This window comes from Mangifera indica, unplaced genomic scaffold, assembly GCF_011075055.1.
Source record: "Mangifera indica cultivar Alphonso unplaced genomic scaffold, CATAS_Mindica_2.1 Un_0043, whole genome shotgun sequence".
NCBI lineage: Eukaryota > Viridiplantae > Streptophyta > Magnoliopsida > Sapindales > Anacardiaceae > Mangifera > Mangifera indica.
The window spans coordinates 18579-41052 of NW_025401135.1; the positions used below are offsets into that span (position 1 = coordinate 18579).

Here is a 22474-nt window from a genome sequence, read left to right on the forward strand (position 1 = left end):
TTTCTTGTCAAGGGTGTCACACTTTCATGTGTCAGTGCTCCAGATGTGTCGTCAACAACATCATCACTTTCAAAGTATTTAAATAGATTAAAATTATTTAAGTCTAAATCTATTTGTAATTTTTTGTTAAATAAAAAATAGTGATTGATAAAAATATAACATAAAATAGAAATTAAATAGTTATACATAGATAAATATTGATTGAGAGAGTTTTAGAATGTGAGATTAATGAATGAAATTGTAGAGAGAATGAGAAATTAAAAATGAGAATTAAAAAATTGTGATTTTTGAGAGAGAGAAGAGTTTATATAAAAAGAAAAAAAATTTCCTGTCAAGCCAACGCCAATAGCCGTTGGCCTAGTAAAAAACTTCTGTAGGTGTAGAAGCCATTCTATACCTGCAAAAGATTGTTTTTTTTTTTAATTTTTTAACAGTCCGAACAACCCACGGGCCGTGCTAAAAATGGGAGACCCAGGCCGGAGCCACCCCGCTGCAAAGTCAAGGTACAACAATACAAATATTTGATAAACAATTTCTAAGACTGATTAAGTCTGAAATTGATTAAAAAAATAATTAGGTTCATAAGAGGATTACAATAGATAGTGTGAGAAGCTTTTAAAAATTAGATAGTTTTTATATTTGAATTTAACTTAAGAATGACAAGACCATGTATAGAAATAATATTAAATAAAAAGTAATAGGACCCATTTTACACACATCTTTAGCAAACCATTTAGTATTTTATTAATTCTTGTTAAATGTAGCACCCCATAGCAAAATTTATGGCTACATCCTTGCATAATCTTGTAAAATAAACTTAATACGTTAGGCCGTAATTCGAGAATGAAAGAGTGAACCTTAACATTATGGGCAAGTGTCTAGAATAAAGCACAAAGGTTTTACAATCAGTATGTGGTTTATCTATTGAACACCAACATTGGGGGGAAACAAATGAGGGACTACAAAAGATCTGTTTTGTTAACCATCCCTAAATTCATAATATAAAATCTCTTTTCAAATCAGTCAAAGAGTCGGGGAGCTGGAAGGGAGGCAGAAACATGAGCAACCTGCACTACTTCTTGTAGATTCACATCCTAATCATCTAACCACAATGCGGTGCAACAGTTGCCTCCACCCTCCAAAATATCAACTTACAAAGAATTCTTTCAACAATCAACCACTTCTTTACAAACTCCTGTAGTCTATAACTGTCACTTCATCCTCTGGTGCATCTAGGTCTTGATAGCTGCATCAAATTAATAAACACCACAAAATACTAACAATCAATTAAACCAAACTTTTTCAACAAACACAAGTATCCTAACTCAACCAGGAATATTCTGCTTCATCTTACAGTAAATTAATATTTGGGAGACATTTTTTAAGTGGCCGAAACAAACTTTACCTTCTTAATTGTCGAGGATCCTGTCGAAACTCTGGAGACAAAAGAATAGGGCCCGGTCCACTTAGTTGGGGCCCAGGCCGTCCATTTCTACCACCCCCTTCAAAAGGAGGAGGACCACCCTGCTCTCTAAACATCTGCATTGCAACTTCAGGCGGTGCAGGCACAAAAGGCCCCAGTGGACTGCAATTACAGACATATATAAGCCCTCTAGAAAGGTGGCAAAACCTACTGCTTATTCTCCTCCAAATGAAAATAAATATATCAGAAATTGTTGACTTACCCAGCACCAGGAACAGGCATCAACACGGGTGGAGGAGCTATATCTGAGGAGAATGGAGGCCCAACCCGTATTCCTCCTCCAAAAGCATCAAACACTGATTCATCATGGCTTGCCCCATCAGGACCATCATTATTCAATGGAAATTCACTAGATTGAACACTGTCAGGCCTATCATATCTATCACTGCCATTAGCTCCATAGTCACGCCCTCTACGGTTTCCTCGTTCATCTTTTAATCGGTTCCCTGGAACTAGTTTGCGTCTCAGTGGTTTTTCCTTCTGCAAAGAAAAAAAGCATATGGCAACACTAGCTTCAAATCATGTCATAAGAACATTCATAATGTCATAACAACAAAGGTTTCTATCAGGGGGATGCAGTGATATATTCTACGCTGTCTAGTGTCTACTTCAATATGTAATCAATTTTAAGTAATAATATACATTATCACTCCAAACAGAGTGGATGTATGTTGCAGCATGGTTATGAAAACTGGACCAAACCGGCCAGTCAGACAGGTTCAATCAGAACCCCGTGGCCAGTCTGGTCCATTGGAGCAGTCTAATGGCTTTGGATTGCTTTGGATTGCTTTGAATTGCTGTTCAACCCAGTTAAACAACCGGTTTTAGTGTGGTTCAAGGACATTCTAACAAAAGCCTTACATCATGCTAATGTCAGAATGTCCTTTGTTGATATCAGGTTGACATCAACATGACGTCAACATACATTTGCAAATGCTAGGACTTGAATCTAAGTCCCCAACATTTGCTAGTGTTGAGTTGTAAATAGATTAGGAAGTTTAATTTGAAATCCTTTAAGTGGAGGGATTAAGTTAGATTAGGTAGTTTAATTTAAAATCCCTTGAATGGAGGGATTAGATAATTTTCCATATTTAGAAGTGATTTAGTTTCTATTTTTCTCTTGTAATCTACTATATAATACTGTGTAGTATCAATTCAAAAATCAGAAGAAAAAAATTTAGAATTCTTTTATCTCATATTTCATTACATGGTATCTGAGCTCTAGAGTTTTTTGAGATTCTCTTTTTCTTCTTCAAGCAACCTTCGTTGCTGTCATTCCTCTTGATTTTTTTTTTCTCTAATTCCTGTTTGGGCAGTCTTAATTGCTGTGAATTTCTTTCACTGTGTCAGCCTCCAAAATCACTATCTCTAGCAAATCTAACCCATCCGAAGAATCTAATTCTGTTCAGAAAATTGGAGATTTACAAAATATTCGGGCCTTCTATAGGCTCAATGGGAAGAACTATCTCAAATGGTCTCGGTTTGTCCACACATACCTCAAGAGCAAAGGAAGACTTACCCATCTTCTTGGAACAGGACCAACAAAGGATGACCCAATGTTTGAAGCATGGGATGAGGAGGATTCCATGATTATGTCCTGGCTATGGGATTCCATGGATCCTATGATTAGCGACACATGCATGTTTTTGGCTATAGTAAAGGAGATTTGGGACTTCATTCGTTGCACATATTCGAAAGCTCGTGATGCTGCTCAAGTGTACAAGATCAAGGTCAAAACTACAGCTACTAAACAAGGAGACAAATCTGTTACAGAGTATTCAAACCTACTACAAAATCTATGGCAAGAACTCGATCATTACTGAGTTTTCGAGATGAAATGCCCTGAGGATGCTGCCATCTTGAAGAGCTTCATTGAAAAGGACTGTGTCTATGATTTTTTGGCTGGATTGAATCTTGAATTCGATCAAGTTAGGTTACAAATCCTTGGCAAGGAGGACACACCGTGTCTAGAAGAGACAATTTCATTGATTCGAGCAGAAGAAAACCGAAGGAGTGTTATGCTTGAACCACAAACTGTGGAAAGGTCAACCCTAGTAGCAAAAACATATCAACAGGAGAAAGGAAAGAGTGATTTGCCAAAATACCTAGGGAGAGAAAACCAATGGAAGGAGAACAAGGACAATCTCTGGTGCACCCATTGCAAGAAACTGAGGCATATAAAAGAGAAATGTTAGAAGTTGAATGGTAAGCCACCAAGCTGAGAGTGGGGAAACCATAAGGGACAACAGAGACCTCAAGCACACATGGCAGAGCAACCAAAAACTGAAGAAAATTCTGCAACAGGGGGATTCAACAGTGAAGAAATTGAGAAGCTAAGAAGTTTGTTGGAGTCTCTTGAGGAGCCTTCTGGAGCTTGTTCTTTGGCTCTTTCAGGTAAACCTTCATTTTCTCTTTGCATGAATGCCTCAGATAAATTTTATGCCAACTCTTGGATAATAGACTTTGGTGCCACAGACCATATGACCCCCACATCTCAACTTTACCACACCTATACCCCATGCCCAAGTAATAGAAAAATTGTAATGGCCAATGGTTCTTTAACTACTGTTACAGGGTTCGAAGATATACCTATCACACCTACCCTTATCCTTAAAGATGTCCTCCATGTACCAAAACTGTCGACCAGCCTTGTTTCCGTTCAAAAACTTACCCATGATCTTAAATGTTATGCTATTTTTTTCCCTTCTTATTGTGTTTTTCAGGATCAGGGCTCGGGAAGGAGGATTGGACTTGCTAAGGAAAGAAGCGGCCTTCACTACCTTGAATCATCTCAAAAGGGTAGGAATAATTTGTCTTTGTCTTTTCTTAGTTCTTCGAATAAAGATACCATTTGGCTGTATCATCTACGCCTAGGTCATCCATCTTTTAGGGTTTTAAAAGTCATGTTTTCTCATTTATTCTAAGGATTAGATATTTCTAAGTTTCATTGTAACATTTGTGAATTGGCAAAACACACACGTGTATCTTTTTCTATTAGTAATAAAAGAAGTTTTCGTCCTTTCCATTTGATTTATAGTGACATATGGGGTCCTTCTACTATACCTAATGTTTCTGAAGCTCATTAGTTTGTGTCCTTAATTGATGATTGCACTTAGGTTACATGGCTTTTCTTCTTAAACAAAAATCTGATATTAGCATTGTTATACCTAATTTCCACTCAATGATTCAAAACCAATTTGGGGTTAAAATAAAAAGCTTTAGAACAAACAATGCTAGAGACTACTTCAACCAGATTTTGTCACCCTACTTTTGCTCACAGGGCATTATTCATGATTCATCATGTGCTAACACACCTTAATAAAATGGGGTAGCTGAAAGAAAAAATGGGCATTTACTTAACACCACTGGAGCTTTATTCTTTCAAGGAAATGTTCCTAAGTCCTATTGGGGAGAGGTCGTTCTTACTGCCATATACATGATAAATAGACTTCCCTCACGTGTTTTAGACAACAAAAGTCCCATAGAGATCCTTAATAGTTTCTACCCTCACTTTAAAACCTCTAATGGCCTCACACCTAGGGTATTTGGGTATACTGCCTTTGTTCATGTCCACGACCAACATAGAGGCAAACTAGACCCTCGAGCCATCAAATGTGTCTTCCTTGGTTACTTATCCACTAAAAAGGGATACAAGTGTTACAATCCTTCATCCAGAAAATTTTACATCTCTACAGATGTCACCTTCACAAAAAATACACCTTTTTTCTCCAAGTCCTCTTTTCAGGGCGAGATTTCAATGATCAATGATGATACTAGTGAGTCCTTTGAACCTCTTAAAACCCTTGACCTTCCTCATGTTCTAGCCAGTGTTGTTGAACCCAAGTCCTCTGGGCCAATAACATCTGAGTCATCTAATTTTGCCTCTGAGTCAATCACATCTGAGTTACCCAACTTTGTCACTGAACCCAAGTCATCTCTTATCCCAACCAGTGTCACTCATAATTTTTCAATGTTTTCTTAGGTGTATTCAAGGAGAAAGGCCATTCCAAAACTGACATAGGTCCAAGAATCTAACTCAAGACTCTAGGAATGAAATCATAGTAAAATCTGACCCACCTTTACACACGCAATCTATTGAAACATCTACTAACCCAACAAACAACCTAGACCTTCCCATTGCTATTAGAAACGGTACCAGAGAGTGCACTAAACGACCACTCTATCCACTATCTCACTATATCTCTCTTAAGCGCCTAACACAAGCCCACAAAAAGTTCATTGTAAGTTTAAACACCATATTTATCCCTAATACTGTTTCTGAGGCATTGTCAAAAAGGGAATGGAGAGATGCTAAGAGAGGAGATAAGTGCATTAGAAAAGAATAAAACATGGGAGATTGTTGATAAACCGAAAGGGAAAAATATTGTTGATTGTAAGTGGATTTTCACACTAAAATACAAAACTGATGGATCACTTGAAAGATATAAAGCACGATTGGTGGCCAAAGGGTACACTCAGACTTATAGGGTTGATTATCAAGAGACTTTGCTCCAATTGCAAAAATAAATATTGTGAGAATTATGTTATCATTGGCTGCCCACTTCAATTGGCAACTCCTACAGTATGACGTTAAGAATGCATTTCTTCATGGTGACTTAGATGAAGAAATCTACATATCATCCCACCAGGATTTGAGGGGGACACAGGTAAAAAGGTGTGCAAGCTGAGAAAGGCCTTTTATAGATTAAAACAATCTCCTAGAGCATGGTTTGGGAGATTTGCAAAGTCATGAAGGATTTTGGGTACAAACAAAGCCAAGGTGACCACACTTTCTTCATTAAGCATTCAGCTGTAGGAGAAGTGACTGCTCTTCTAGTCTACGTGGATGACATCATAGTAACTGAGAATAATGAGAAAGAGAAGCATGAATTGAAACAAAGACTAGTAAGAGAGTTTGAGATAAAAAAATTGAGGAAATTAAAATACTTCCTCGGTGTTGAGGTGGCATATTCCACACACGGGATCTTCATATCTCAACAAAAGTATGTGGCTGATTTATTAACAGAAACAAAGAAGATTGGATGTAAGCCAACCTCTACCCTAATGGATCCCAACCATAAGTTGGGAGAAGCTAAAGGAGAACCAGCTGTTGATAAAAGAATGTATCAAAGGTTGGTCAGTAGACTCATATACCTTGCTCACACTCGGCCAGACATAGCATACTCGGTGAGTGTAATCAATCAATTCATACATGATCCAAGAAAACCTCATTTTCAAGTTGCTTACAAGGTGTTGCATTACTTGAAAGGCAATTCGGGGAAAGGAATCTTGTTCAAGAAGAATGATACTCTTGCTTTAGAAGCTTACACTGATGCTGACTATGCAGGTTCTCTAGTGGATAGAAGATCAACTACAGGATATTATACTTTCCTTGAAGGTAATCTGGTAACTTGGAAGAGTAAGAAGCAAAATGTGGTGGCAAGATCATTTGCAAAATCAGAATTCGGGGCTATTGCTTAAGGATTGTGTAAACTACTCCGGCTAAAGATTATCCTAGATGATTTGAAAGTCAAATGGAAAGGTCCTATGAAACTCTATTGTGACAACAAGTCAACTATCAATATTGCTCATAATCCTATACAACATGATAGGACAAAACATATTGAAATTGATAGACATTTCATTAAAGAGAAATTGGAGGAAGGATTAGTGTGTATGTCCTATGTTCCATCAGAACGTCAATTAGTTGATGTTCTAACAAAGAGGTTGAACAGTTCGAGGTTCCATGATCTTGTATGCAAGCTGGGAATGGAAGACATCTATTCCTCAGCTTGAGGGGAAGTGTTGAGTTGTAAATGAGTTATAAATAGATTATGAAGTTTAATTTGAAATCCCTTAAATAGAGGAATTAAGTTAGATTAGGAAGTTTAATTTAAAATCCCTTGAATAGAGGGATTAGACAATTTTCCAGATTTATGAGTAATTTAATATCCTATTTTTCTCTTGTAATCTACTATATAATACTGTGTAGCATCAATTCAAAAATCAAAAGAAAAAATTCAGAATTTTTTTTATCTCATATTTCATTACAACTAGTGACGGTGCAACATAATCAAACCACAAATGAATTTGTGGTATATTATAAAAATATACAAATTTAAATAGCATTCTTTTCTTAGTCTGACCTCTGGTCCAACTGGTTGGACCAAGAAAAACCCAAACTGAGCCTTTGAACCGGTGAAAGCTCAGTCCAATTATTATAACATTGTGTTGAAATATATGATAGCAACAAACCAACATGCACCAGAAGAGATTAAAAACTTTCTTCAACACAGTCTCATAGTTATGATCCCTTTCCTCTTTCTTCATATTCAATTATTACAAGAATACAAATTAACTTTGATAACATCATGGTTAAATATTGGTCAACCTTTCCCAAACTTAGTTTACCCATCTCTAGCACTGGCTATTCACAACAATAGTTCTTTGTAACCACTACAAAATTTCTTTCAAATCCCTGAATTATAACAATGGCTTTCTTTAAGACAAAATGAAAAGCAAAGATGGAACATATAAGGTATTACGAACTGAGAAATAAAAGGTATTACTAACTCTTGTATTTCTCAAACTAACTTCTATGGTCGATACTAGCATATATAGCCACAACACTATCTACCAATAAATCAATTTTCCAATTATGCATGTAATAAAGAAAGCTTACAGGATAAAAAAGGAACTTGTAAGATGTTAGCAAGATTTATAGAAGGAAGAGTTTCAATTCCTACAGTGCCAGCCATCTCTATTCCAATATTTCCAGTCTATTATAAATATTATAAACCTCTCTCTAGAAAGTAATCAAAGTTGATTGAATAGGATTATTAATGATCAAAAAAAGCATACCGGTAAAGGTTGCTGCATGACAGGTGTCCCACCAGGTGCATCTACGTCACTGTTAATAACATTAAGGATTTTACCTTAGTTATCTCAGAACCAACTATAAAGATAATCAAAATACTATCTAGAAGACTACCCTTACTTCATGTAGTTCTGGAAATACAGTTCTTCACGCACTTTGACAGTGAGCTCCATCACAAGCTCTGGGTGCTTCAGTTTAAGATGCTTGTGAACAAACTCAGCAGCATGAAAAAGCTTTGTGCAACCTTTAGCTCCACAACCATACTTCCACCCATACTTTTCATCCCTAATCTTTCGGACAAAGGGATCCAAAGCATCAACAGCAGCAGCATCAATCTTGTCCTTTGCAGTCATTATTTCTAACGGATCTTGACTCCTTAATCTCTCTTGCCAAAAAGAGTCAAGTTTCTTTTCCCACTCAGACCCATTAATACTTAAGTCACTACTCTTTCCCTCTCCTCTAAGATGTCTGAAACCCTTTGCTTCACTTGTTTCAACCATCCCATAATAATCCACGCCATGGATGCGCCACATATAAGAAATAAGTGTATCCAGAAGTTCAATATCCTCCAAACCCTTGACAGAGGTCAGCCCCCTGATGATGATAACTGGGCCAGTAGAGATACCATGGGATTTCTCCCAACTCATTTTATTGTTATCAGATCCACATAAGATATTTTCCTCAATTCCTTTCTCCAAATCAAGTTTTTGTACAAGAGCCTGTGCTTGCTCAATATCAATTTGGATTCTTCTAGGTTCTGAACTGACTGGGTGTGCCTTAGGAGCAGTAGATAGAACATCACTTTCTTTACCAGGTCCCCGACCATGCCGTCTTCTTTTACCACCAGTATCTGCTTCATCATCAGAATTTGGATCACTAGTCTGTCCAGATTTATTTGATGGCAAGGCATTTACACCAGGACCTCTGCATCAAACAAGAAACAATAAGCTTACAGTCACAAAAATGAAGTAAACTAGAAATAAGTAAGATAATATTCAGGGAAGTGCAGCTCTTACAAGTCCACTGTCCCACTCTGTAAATCTAGCAAAAAATCTTTTGCAACCTTCCGTGCAAGTTCATTCCTCCTATATAGAAATTCCCCATTATGATTAATTGAATATCAGCATTATATAAGATAGAGACAGGTGCTTTTAAAAGGAGAGCCAAACAAAGTCAACACCCATGAAAATAAGGAGCCTCACAATTTTATCAGTTTCCAATCATCATCAAATAGGTGGTGAAGCTCACCTCTCTATTACAGAAAGTAAATTAGTTGGATGATATTTGTCCTTCAACCTATGTACATAAGCACAGTCAATTAGCACTATGACAAAAAAAGAAAAGGTAGGAATAAAGAATTGATGAAAAGTACCATTCCTCATCCCTATGAGCATCAAAGAAAACATGCTTCTGAGTTGAAATATATTCTGACTTGTATTCTTGATATCTACAAAATCAGGGGCCAAAGTCCATATTTTAGTTTCCTTAGGTCAAAGTATAGAACACAATCTAACTCTGAAGCATCTGAAACAGTCGGCATTCAGTACCTGCGCTCTGCTTCAGCTGGTAGTATATCATCTTCAAGCTCCTGAATAAACTGCTTGTATGACATCAAGCCTTCCCTGATAGCAATTATGTAATATGTCACTTTAATTAGTACAAAAAATAAGGCTCATCCAGTAAAATCCCATCTTCATAGAATAAAAACCAAGGTATGTATTTGTGTGGGAGTAAAGAATTAGTTAATAATGAAATGAAATGGAAAGGGAACTAGACCAAATTGAATTAAAGAAAAAATGGGAACGGAACACAATGCAGGAATGATCAAACAAAGGATAAACCGAACCTCAAGAAACGTCACATAATTCTAACCTTTGAACACTCCCCGTCTTAGGTACCTCATTGTAACCAGAACGACCTGAATCCCAATCTACACAGTTAGAGAACCCAGTAAGTTCTAGTTCAACAAAATAAGATAAGGTGTTTGCTCATGTCTGGCTATATTTACACAGAAACACAGATACATACACCAAATAAAAGTTGACCAACAAGTTCAATTTCCAAAAAACATAATGCATATTTCATTGGGGGTCTTATGAATTTATGTAAATCAAAATTCTTCATGCAATGGATTCCCCAAATATTGCTGTATTTTGATTCCATCTGCAGATTGTCAAAAAGCAAATATTGTGTGCATCAATTTTCTAGCATTATGTACCTCTGATTAAACAATAAAATCAAACAATTACACATAATCTATGCCACAAACTCAGCCTTCAAAACTATGAAATAGATTACGAAATTCCAATGAAGTACTTGGAAGCAAAGACTTAAACTATAAGTTATATAAGATCAAAACATATAAGATTATATGTTAAAGACTTAGGCTATAGTAACTAAAATTTGACTAAAATTCAGACATTAATTATTGGGCAAGGACCCACTGCAAATCAACAAACTTAAGAAGAAAGTTGAAATTACTTCTTTTTGTGCCACCTCAAAATCTCTAAACCGTTTGATTGCAAAGGATCCGTAGGCAATAATTTTAAGTAAAAAATTTAAGTCTAGTATTAAGTTGCTATAGCTAAACCCTATGAAAATCCTAAATTCATTGTACATATCTAAGACAAATGAAAATTCATTTCTTATAATAGCATGTGCACCGGTGGATACCATAAAAATAGAAGTATCAAAAGCACCAAATTTCAATTGAGAAGTAGGGTATATCATATGTTTTACAGTTTAAATTGACAATTGCAAATTGATAATGGAAGTAGTTGACACTACTCAAATCATGCAAGAAACTTTTCAGCACAACCAGCTAGAAGTCACTGCTAGTGAATCTTGCAGCAGATATCAAAATGTTTTGATTTGAAAACAAGAACTTAAAATATATAACAGTAACTTGATAAAGTCAAATCTAAAGCAATAAATATGCAGAGATCCAATCAAAAGTAAAGCAATATGTTAGGATAGGGGACACTTGTCCTCATCTTATAGGGTAAATTCCATTATAAAGATAGGTTGTTATCAAAGTGGGGAAGAAAAAAAATATTAGGGTTTGTTTTGTGGGCAACCTTATGGTTGATTCTGGTAGGTCTTCGACACCTCGAACGGTGGGAAAATGAGAGGCTCCAAACTCCTCAAACTGTCCGGTTTATCGTTATATCCCTTCCGATGAATAAAATCATTTTTAATTTATGTTTTTGTTTTATTTTTTGTTTTTGATGAATAATGATTTGGGATCCTAACCAAGGGTAGACCTGAGCCTTTGTCAAGGTAGGCCTCAATTTAAAAAAAATATTAATCCAACTTTTCAGCCCAAATTGGTGCAGCCCATAGGTAAAAGATAATATTTTTTTGCCTACCCTTGATCCCAGAACAACATTGTTTCTTCTCAAGTATAAACTATACACAAACTACCATTGATCTCTCTCTTTTTTTCTCTTCTGTCTCCCTTTCTCTTCAGCAGCAACCCATCTCTCTCTTTGTGATAAACCCAAAAGCTTTGGTTAGAATATGGATTATTTCATTCTAGTAATTAAGGTATGTTGATTTACTTTCTGTTTTCAGTATTGTATTGCATCAATTTCTTTTTAGGTGCAGATTTGAACAATTTGGTACTTCCTTCTACTGTTGGATTTTGGCAATTAATTTATGGCTTACTTTGGATTTGGCTTTTGTATACTTTGTTGATAGTGGTTGTTAAATTCATTTAAATAAGTTGGTTTATCCTAGTGGATGAGATCACAAATGGAGAGTGGCCTTTCTCCAAACTGTCGTTACAATAAATTTTTTTTTTTGGTAAATAATTTTTTCCAAGGTTTCACAAACGTAACAAAGGCTCAAACCCAAGTCTTTTATTTGAAAGTTTTAATACTACACCAGTTTTGCTAACCCCTAGTTTTTACAATAAATCTTGTTTCATTCAAAAAATGAAAGTTATAAGTGGAGAAGGTATGTCGATCCTAACAATGTTGATTGTTATGACGTCATAAAATTGTAATTAATGTGGAGTTTTCTGGAGGCTGGGAATCATTTACTTTTTATAAATAAATAAAATTAATAGTTTAAATATAGTTTATGTTATTCCAAAATATAATTTATAATTTCTTATTTTCATTGATTTAACCATTTATTTCTCTTAAAAGTTTCATCTTCTTAAACCACATCAACACAAAGCACAATATATTTTCACTAAGAACTTTAGGTTTCTTAATTTTTTTTAAACCATGTAATGCATGTTTATTTCAAACAATCCATTATATATAAATAAATGAATAATCATTCCAAATCCTTCAAAGGATTACAAATTGTTAAAGTTGTGGATTGAATTGACAAAAGAATATAAGAAATGAGAATGACAAGATGTTTTTCTATAACTGATTAATTTTATTAACCAAAATATGTGATTTTATTTTTTCCATATGTGATACATATCACATCATTTGAGATAAAAAAATTTGCAATTTCACTTGAAAAACATTTTATTACTCTTTTAAATTTTGAACCTTTGGCTGGCCTGTAGTCTAGCTAAGTGTATACCTTTTGTATATTTATTCTCTTACAAGACAAATTTCAATTCCTATTTAAAAAAAATAAAAGAAAAAGTTTCCTCTATAAAACTAGGTCAAGATCATTATTAATGATCTAGTTCACATCTATGTTGGCTAACTATTATTTACAAAGTATTCTGCATCTTAGAGTTTGGCTGCACCACTCACTACAAGCACAATGAAGTTTTGACATCATTGCATTCAGTTAAGCCAAGAGAAAGACCGAGAGACACTGAGCAATGAAATTTCTCATCTTTTATATCAAAATTTCTAATTGCTTTGAATGGATTGCCTGATACCTGAATCAAACTATTGGAACATCAAATAAGCCTTAGTGTCTATCTTTGTAGTTTTGTTAATCTATGCCTCTGTAAACTTTTATATATTTCACTTGTATTAGCCTTGTGACTGAGCTCTAAATTTATGTGGAATATTTTTGGTGGATTGTAGCTGCTGTAAACACTTTTGATTATATTGGATTTAAGTGAATAGTTAGATCTTGTGGTTTTATGTTTTGCTCTCTTCACATTGAATATGTTTCACATAAAAAATTACTTCCATTCTCCATAAATATTGTATTATTTCCTTTCTCAAGGTTTCATAGTTTTTTTCTTAAACATTTATTAATTGATCAACAAACAATGGTGGAGTCATAGAGGCCCCCCTTAGCAAAAATCTTGAGTCTACCACTAATCCTAACGAATGGAATCAGAGCGGGAAGCTTTTAAGAGGAAGTTGACTGGAAAAGGAAGATCATTGGTGGAAGGTGAAAATTGCCAAAAAATTGAAAAAAGTTAACTTTGGGCAAGATTGCCGACACGACAACAGAATCAAACGGATTCTAGGAAGATCTTACAGGATTTGAGGCAAGGACAAATAGAGCAACGGCGGTATGGAGAAAGTTCAGACAAAGTAGAAGAGGAAAGCAAAAAAGACAAGAAAAGAAAGAAGAAGAAGAAGAGAACATGTGAGAAAGACGCAAAGCGAAATTGAAAAATTGAGAAAAACAAAAAAAGACAGTTGGCAAAGAAGGTAAAGAAAACTTAAAAAAAAGAAAAGAAACTGAAAGAATATAATTTTCTGTTATTTTTCATGTTCAATAGAATTACAATTATATAGGATATTAGGATAGCTAATTTAGGAAGACTATTAACTACTCCTATCTAAGTTTAGGAAGGATATTATAGCATTCCTATTCTATATGAGTATCTATGATTCACTATCTATACAATATCTCAACAATATCTCAATATATCTCAACACTCCCCCTCAAGCTGGAGCATATAAATCATATGCACCAAGCTTGTTACAAATAGAGACCCTGTGACTCACGTCCTGTACCAATCGTTCGTCTCGTACTACGGTCCAGAGATGTGGTCAGAAGCATCAGAATTGAGAACCCACGGTCCATAAGAAAAGGACTGAGTAAAGCATATGGTTGGGTGACCTGGATGTGCACTAGAAGCAATGTTGGATGAGGACTGTTTCGATGTCTGATACTTGAGATATTCTTCGTAATCAGCACTGATGGTTGAGACTGATTATTAGAAGAGTGTGGAACATCCATCTGAGTAGAAACGCTGAAAAGCTCTCGAAGATGACGCCGGTAGAAGACTCACAGTCTGAAGAGAAGAGAAAGATCTGCAGAAATTGATTTCCGGCGATAACAGAAGCGAATGGTGACAGAACGGCGCGTGGATGGCCGGAGGAGGATCACCGGAGCTTTCTGTAACTGACAGTGCCGACGGTGAGGCAGCACGCTCTCCGGAGAAGCAGATCGGAGATCACAGTCGGAGCACGAACAACGGCCAGCGCGTGCGAGCTATTCCGGCGTCGGATGGCCGCGGAGTTTCCACGGATGGAATCGCCGGTATCGTCTGAGTCCGATTGAGAGGGTGGTGTCGTTTCACGTTCGCCGGAACAGGAGATCGACGACGGAGATGTCGAGGAGACAGGCGGCGCGTGTGGGCGCGTGAAACGTCGAACGACAACGGGACTTCGACGGGATTGACGGCGAGACTATTCCGATCCCTCCAGTGTGAGCACAATCACCGGAAAATGATGAAATCACGGTGATCGGAGAAACAGCCGGAAAAGGTTGCTTTGACGGATGTGTCGGCGAGAGAATCTTGATCACACTGGTATAGGCACGATCACCGGAAAAATGGCGGAAGCACAGTGATCGGAGAAACAGTGGAGAAAGGGGGTTTGATTCGCCGGAACAGAAATTTTAAAAGCTAGGCTCTGATACCATGAAAGAATATAATTTTCTGTTATTTTTCATGTTCAATAGAATTACAATTATATAGGATATTAGGATAGCTAATTTAGGAAGACTATTAACTATTCCTATCTAAGTTTAGGAAGGATATTATAGCATTCCTATTCTATATGAGTATCTATGATTCACTATCTATACAATATCTCAACAATATTTCAATATATCTCAACAGAAACATTTGCTGGACAGGTCGCAAAGGGGATTAGAAAGAGAGGAAAAAAGGTTTAAAAAAGAGAAAAAATTGGAGGTGACAAAAGAAAAAGAAAAAAATTTAAAAGAAGAGAGAAAGGGGAAGGGAGAAGGATAAGGGAAAAAAAAAGTATTATATTATAAAATCCAAAAAATATATCTATGAAAAAGAAAACAAATTTCCCCACCTTGAGGACAAGGTGATCTTCAAGGCAAGGGTAATGCCCAGATATGGGACACTTGTCCTCATCTTATAGAATAAGTTTTATTATAAAAAAAGGTTGTTATGTTATCAATGGGGGGAAAAAATATTAGGGTTTGTTTTGTGATCAACCCTAAAGTTGATTGTAAGAGGTCTTCGAAGCCTTGATTGGCTGAAAAATTGTAGGCCCTGAACACTTTGAACTATCTGGTTTATCTTTGTATCCCTTCTGATGAATAAAATTGTTTTAAATTTCTATTTTGTGTTTTATTTTCTGTTTTAAATGAATAATGGTTTGGGATTCTAAAACACTAGCACTAGTATAATTTGGTAGTCCACACATGGAAATTAATTTCTAAATTTGAAAATACCACAGCAACTAAATGAACCAAGATTTTTAATCATATAGACTAATCAACTGCATTACCATATTGAAATCAGATCTAAAACAAAAACTCAGCACGAGGAAGCATCAATCAATTGCATTACCATATCTATATCAGTTATAGCACAAAAAGTCAGCAATACAGATTATGCCTTACATTTGAGGCTCAAGTGCAAGGCATATTCCTTGTTTGCTAACTATTCAATAAGCACCAAGTAAAAACTTTTCCAGAATTGCTAATCTTCAAAATACATCTTCATACTTAAAGTAGTTGCAATTCCTAAGCAGTTGAGCAGTTACCTGAATGACCACTATAACCACCAAATGGCCGACTAATGTGCCGGCCATGAGGCCTTTCATCACCATAGCCAGGTCTGCCCCCCATCTCCCGTTCATAGCCACCAGCATAATCATACCCAAACCTATAACAACAAAAGGCCAAATTAATATACTCAAGAAAATTTTTGACAAAGCAAAATTTGAAATTCAAAGCATGGACATAGGAACACTGAACAATTATCTTGTGAGAAAAATTAAAGGAATAGCCTACAGATGGCATTTGTATCAACGGAATTTATTGGAGGATTGAACGAGAAGTTCAATCAAGTGACAAGTTGAATCCTTGGCATTAACTCTACTCTTTAAATAAGGAAGAATGATTGAAACACATGCTATGATACATAGGGAAGAATGTCATCTAGGATACATGATTTAAAAGGAAGGGGAAGCTAGAGAAAGAACACCAAAACTAGAAATGGCTTATGTTGGGAATCTCAAGAAGTGTTTGGAAGATAAGGACAAAATGTGGTGTGATCATTGTCAATGATCTTAACTGTGGCCACAAAGATAACAAACTCCACAATATTAAACAAAAACTCCACAAAGATAAAAACACCAAAGCACAAGGACAAATTTTTGTACTACCAAGAAATGCAAAAACTTTTCATCTCCTAAATTGCTCAAAGCCTTTTCCTTTAGCTTGCAAAAAAGAAGCCACTTGTTTCTTTTCCAAATCTCTTAAGTTTCTAAGTTCACAACTACTTGACCATAGATTCCTATAAATTGTGCATCGTTGTGCTTATCAAGGCTGCCTATGTTACATCTTAACTATAGCCACAATAATAAAAACTCCACAATATTAAATCAACATCAGGGTATAGCAAGTTCTTAATAGCGGTGTTTTAAGCATTCAATGGTTTGGATTTTGAAGGGACATTTTATTGCTCTAATCCTGACCATATCTACAATTTTTCCAAAAAACAGATTTTTACCCTTTCAAAAGCAAAATGTTTAGTCCCTCCTAAAGACACTAATGTCGAAAATAAATTGTGGAGGTCCTAAAAGGCATCAGCAGTAGTTAGAGATTCAACATTGATTACCATGATATGTGATATTTGGTGGATTACATGTGATGATTAGGATGCTAGAACCTTATTTTGATTGTTTAAGGCATAAAGACCAATTGATTGCATCAGACATTCACTAGAATCATAGTTTCAAACGATGATGTATGGTTGTGCATACAGAGATGTACGCCCATACATCCCTTAGGTAAAAGACAACTCCCCGTGAGTTGATGTATGCTCATAAGTGTTTTAGATATAGGGGCATGTATGATTGTGCATCATGGGGTGTACTCTCGTATATGGCATTAAAAGGATGCATAACCGTGAAGAAGAATTGTGTACACCCATGACAATTTGGATTATGAAATAACGGATGTTAGTCAACATTAGGGCAGCATTAATTAGGATTTAGGGTGTATAGTGGCGATACCAAGGGGAGTACACATGTACATCACCTAATGGAGGTACAGGCGTGCAAGGTTAAGGTCATGCCTGTACAAGGAGCCCAGGGACAATTTTATTCCTACATTATGTGTTGGAAAAAGGATAAGGATAAAGGAGCCTTTTCAAAGGCGAATGGAAATAGCTGGCCAAACAAATGAGCCCCCAACTGTGTGAAAGACAGTACTGACCCTAACCAAAGCGGATTTAGGTAGAATTCAATAAAACACAAGAAAATGAGATGTACATTGAAATAGCCACCAATTGTGTGCAATGTGGTATAGTATATGTGAAAGCAATAAGGCTATGAGAGTTAGATACTCATGAGATGCATCATGCACGTGAAGCCAAGACACATTAACAAGTTATTTCAGTTTAGGGGTGCATAATAAGGGAGAGTTGCATTAGTTAGTTTCTCACACAGTTAGTAAAATGCATCACATACACGTCCATGATAGGGGCTATCCGAGGATTGTTATTAGTTATCAATTTCATAGTTATGCATAAGTGGTAAGGGAGAGCTTGTAATCGGTATTCCAGATGTGACCACTATGAATAGTTAGTTAGCCTAAAGCTTGGTCAGCAATTTATTGTGTCCACTATTAGTTGTAGACATCTAGGATGTCGATCAATATGCTTTCACATAGCATCAAGGATGTCAAGATGAGCTTAGGCTTAGTCATACGGGATGGCAATGCCTATGTAGTAGTTTAGCCAAATGGACATCTGGGATGCCAGAAAACATCTGAGAGTTAACCACATCTATGAGATGCAGCTCAGTTTTGGAGCACTAATTCAGTTACCTTATGTATAAGGTGCCGAGAGGTCACCTACTTACTCAGTGTTGAAACACTAACCTGTTCCTTTATTGTGATTTTGCAAGTAGGTGAGGTGAATAGCGGGGTATGCGAGAGAGCTAGAGGTCACATAAGAAGGATAGCATTTTAGTGATTTTAGTTTATTTTGTGTTTATGTACTTGTTTATCAATTTGAGACAATGTATTCATTTATGCACATTACTATTGTTAGGTTTCAAATTTCAGACACTATGTATGATTGGCTAGGTTATTGAGTATTATGATTGATGATTTTTGTTCACCTTTTGGCACACAATTCACTTAAGTTTATGATGCTTTTTATTTCCACTAGGCGAGTTTAAGTCAAATTTTAAATATACACGTCTCTTCAGGTCTATATTCTGTCTAGGAATATGTATCTAGAGAAAGGTATTACACAATGATACATACAGAAGAATGTCATATGGCTTACATGATTTAAAGGAAGGGGAAGGTAGAGAAAGAACACCAAAACTAGAAATGGCTTGTGTTGGGAATCTCAAGAGGTGTTTGGATGATAAGGAAAAAATGTGGTATGATCATTGTCAATGATTCTAACTATAGCCACAAAGACAAAAACTTCACAAAGATGAAAACACCAAAGCACAATGATGAATTTTTGTACCACCAAGTAATACATAAACTTTTCATCTCCTAAAATGCTCAAAACCTTTGCCTTTAGCCTGTATAAAAAAGAAAAGCCACTTTTTTCTATTCTAAATCTCTTAATTTTCTAAGTTCACAACTATTTGACCATTGATTCCTATGAATTGACATCATTGTGCTTATCAAGGCTACCTATTTTACATCTTAACCATAGCCACTATAATAAAAACTCCACAATATTAAATCAATACCAGGATTTAGCAATTTCTTAACAGTAGTGTAACAAGTATTCAATGATTTGGATTTTGAAGGGAATCTTATTGCTATAATCCTGACCATATCTACATTTTATTTCCAAAAAAACATTTTTCCACTCAGGAGCAGAATGTTCAGTCCCTCCTAAAGGCACTAATGTTGAAAATAAAATTGTGGAGGTCCTAAAAGGCGTCAGCAGTAGTTATCCAACAATATGTACCAAGTAAATAAAATCAGATGTAGGCACTATTCCGATATTTTCAAAAGACAGTGACTATATCCATCCGTTGCATTTCCATCTCTAAATCTATCACCACAAGATTTCCATGGATCTATTATCTTCATATAATGCACTTTCCCTACCTAGTCCATCTTCTGAGTTGATTTCATGTTGGCATTTTCCCACCTAATTATGACTACGAAGATCTAATTTAAGATTGTATCCACTTTAATCATGAGGACATAAGAGGAAACCACAGTGAAACTTCCCTAACATCAATATGTTTAACACAAGAATCAACATCTCCATACAACTTGCTTCAGATATGTATTTTAAAAAAATTATAAAATGTCTCTCAAGATATGTAAACCTTATGTTCAGTAGTGATTGCATTACAAATCAACATCTCCAACTTAGTATACCTTCCTTACAACCAGTCATAATTTAATAGCCAGGAAAATTTTATTTTTGATTTCCAACAAAAATCATCCCAACGCTTAAATGTAAAGTAGGACTAACCAATTGGAAAAACGAAGAAATTTATAGGGCTAACTCAACTATGCCTAGCTTCCTCAACATCTCATAAACGACTAATTCCCACATTTACCAATTAACAAAACAAATTCTTAAATCAAAGACATAATTATCCAAAAAAAAGAAGCCTTACCTTCTATCTCCAGGTCCAAAAACGCCACGCGGACTTCCTCTCTTGCCGTCATAACCTCCATCATCCCTCCTTGAGCGCTTGTAAGGAGGCGACCTTCGCGGAGGCGGCGAGTGCATTCTATCTCTATACGAAACTGGCGGAGGAGGACTCAATGTGCTCCGCCTCTTATAATCGCTATCTCTATCTCTAGGCATCGGCGGAGAACGATTCCTGTCATAATAATCAGGTCCACGACGGTTAGGTTGACGTTCAAGGTCTCGATCATCACGCCTTTCTCGTGAGTCTCTATCACGCCTTCTAGAAGATGGCGGAGGTTGATTTTGTTGTTGAAGTGGTGGTGGAGGGGAGGATTGGGTAGCAGTGGTGGTATTGTCGTTGTTGTTGGGGGTGTCTTTGGCCGTAGAGGATTTGTCATCACGGTCGCGACGACGGTCGAGTGAATCGACCGCCATGTTGTTCAGGACTTGGGCCATGGCTGTAGAACCCTAGAAGAAGCTGGGGTGTAAAAGAAATGAATTCAGAACTAATTTTCTTTTTTTTTTTTTCTTTTTTTTTTTTTTACGAATTATTTAGCCGTAATGACTATATCCCACCAGAACTTTAATAAAGAGCTTTTTCACCTTTAAGTTTGCAACGTCTTATTTATCTCCATAATAGAAAGGCCATTTTATTTGAATACATTTTCTGAACCTTCCCATCATCATCACTGCTACTGATATCTCCGCCCTTGCCCCTTTTTTTGGGATCATTCTCGACGTAGAAGGGAGGCGTCATTGAACCGAAATTGAAGGTTCGAATTCAGAATTGATGAGTTGGCTAACTTTAGAAGGTTTGATGGATCTTTTCTTTCTTTGAGCACAGCCCACACGTCTTCTTCTTCAAAATCTCTCCGTACTCCACTTCCTTGCTGCCTAAAGTAGCCATGCCTCTGCTCCATTGATGGCTTGCTTCTGAAACCATAAAAATCCAAACTTAGCAAACATTTTGAGGATTCTTCGAATTCCCAAATAGATTTTCACGATTACTCATTTGGGTATCTGGCAAAATTTAAAAAGATTCAGGGAACAAAGCAAGAATGAAGAATCTACAATTACTAGAATTGAGGACCTGCTTTGTGTTAGAACGTCCAGAAAGTATCAAAAATTCTGCTAATTACATTATAAAAAATTAAAAAATAAAATCAAGTCTTGACAAAATTCTGCTTTTTTTTTTTTTTGTTTCGAAGTGTTTGTTTGGGTAATGAATTCAAAAAATCTATACAGATAATCCCATGTTTTAAATTTGTTTAGGGTTCTTTTATCTTGTAAAGTTTTAATAAATTAATTAGTTTTTCTTTTTGTTTTTGGTTTTTTTTTTTTTTTGGCCTTTAAATATCGGTGTTGACCGGAAGCGAAAAGCACCTTCAAATTTTTTACGAAATGATAAACAGATTATTTAAGAGATATTTAATTTTTTATCCTGACTTAGGTTTATTTATATATTTATATTATATTTTTTATATTTTCAATATTTTTATTATTTTATATGTTAATATATCTAAACTGTTCTTATTTTCGATTTTGAAAAATTAGATAAGACAATACTATTTTTTTATGTATTGTAAATAAAGAATATGTATAGATATTTGATATTATTATTTGAAACAATATTTATATATAGGAAAATTAAAATAATTACCCTTTTTTTGATAACAAAAAATTTATCCTTAGTTTTGGAGTTTAAACAAAAATATCCATACTTTAAAAATTTTAAACAAAAATACTCTAAATATCTTATAAAATATCAAAACTACCATTCTTTTATTCCTTAGAAGCTAAATATAGGGAATTGACACTTTTCTAAGCTCGAGCTCTCTTCCTTTCTCGTACTACACCATTTTTTGAATCTGAATTATGCTCTACTACAACATGCTCTACTATAAGCAGACCTTACTTCTAGTCTATATCCTACTATGGATGCGTCCTACTGCAGACATGTCTTACTATAGGTGGTGTAACGTAAAATGCCCCCTCATAGTTTGTAGCATACATGTGTGTATTATCTCTTACTAATCTTGCTTCCATATAAAACTATCTATAACTCACCAAACCGTATTCTTGGAACGATCCCTGAATCTTAAGCCTCAAATTC

The 22474-nt window shown here is 35.7% G+C and overlaps 1 protein-coding gene across 2 annotated transcripts; it reads right to left on the reverse strand.

The window, feature by feature from the left end:
• Positions 1–836: 836 nt before the first annotated feature.
• On the reverse strand, positions 837–21602 carry LOC123206614 (serrate RNA effector molecule-like). Of its 2 annotated transcripts, none has more exons than XM_044623786.1 (13): positions 21452–21602; positions 20345–21294; positions 16274–16395; positions 10233–10290; positions 9908–9982; positions 9733–9807; positions 9609–9656; positions 9377–9445; positions 8481–9284; positions 8345–8393; positions 1686–1963; positions 1406–1585; positions 837–1246 (listed from the first exon to the last, which is right to left on the reverse strand). In XM_044623786.1, the coding sequence occupies exons 2-13, from the start codon at positions 20815–20817 to the stop codon at positions 1186–1188; spliced, it is 2292 nt and encodes a 763-aa protein (XP_044479721.1). In that variant the 5' UTR covers positions 20818–21294; positions 21452–21602; the 3' UTR covers positions 837–1185. The 2 variants fall into 2 exon arrangements, with proteins under 2 accessions (XP_044479721.1, XP_044479722.1); XM_044623787.1 differs by having other exon boundaries at positions 20345–20839; positions 20965–21600.
• Positions 21603–22474: the final 872 nt, after the last annotated feature.

Excerpts from the sequence above, each read along its gene's own strand:
- LOC123206614 (XM_044623786.1), bottom strand. The coding sequence starts at position 20,817 with ATGGCCCAAGTCCTGAACAACATGGCGGTCGATTCACTCGACCGTCGT. Across the intron at positions 9,657-9,732 it reads GCTCATAGGGATGAGGAATG|GTTGAAGGACAAATATCATC; the intron begins GTACTTTTCATC and ends TTATGTACATAG. Across the intron at positions 1,247-1,405 it reads GATCCTCGACAATTAAGAAG|CTATCAAGACCTAGATGCAC; the intron begins GTAAAGTTTGTT and ends AATTTGATGCAG.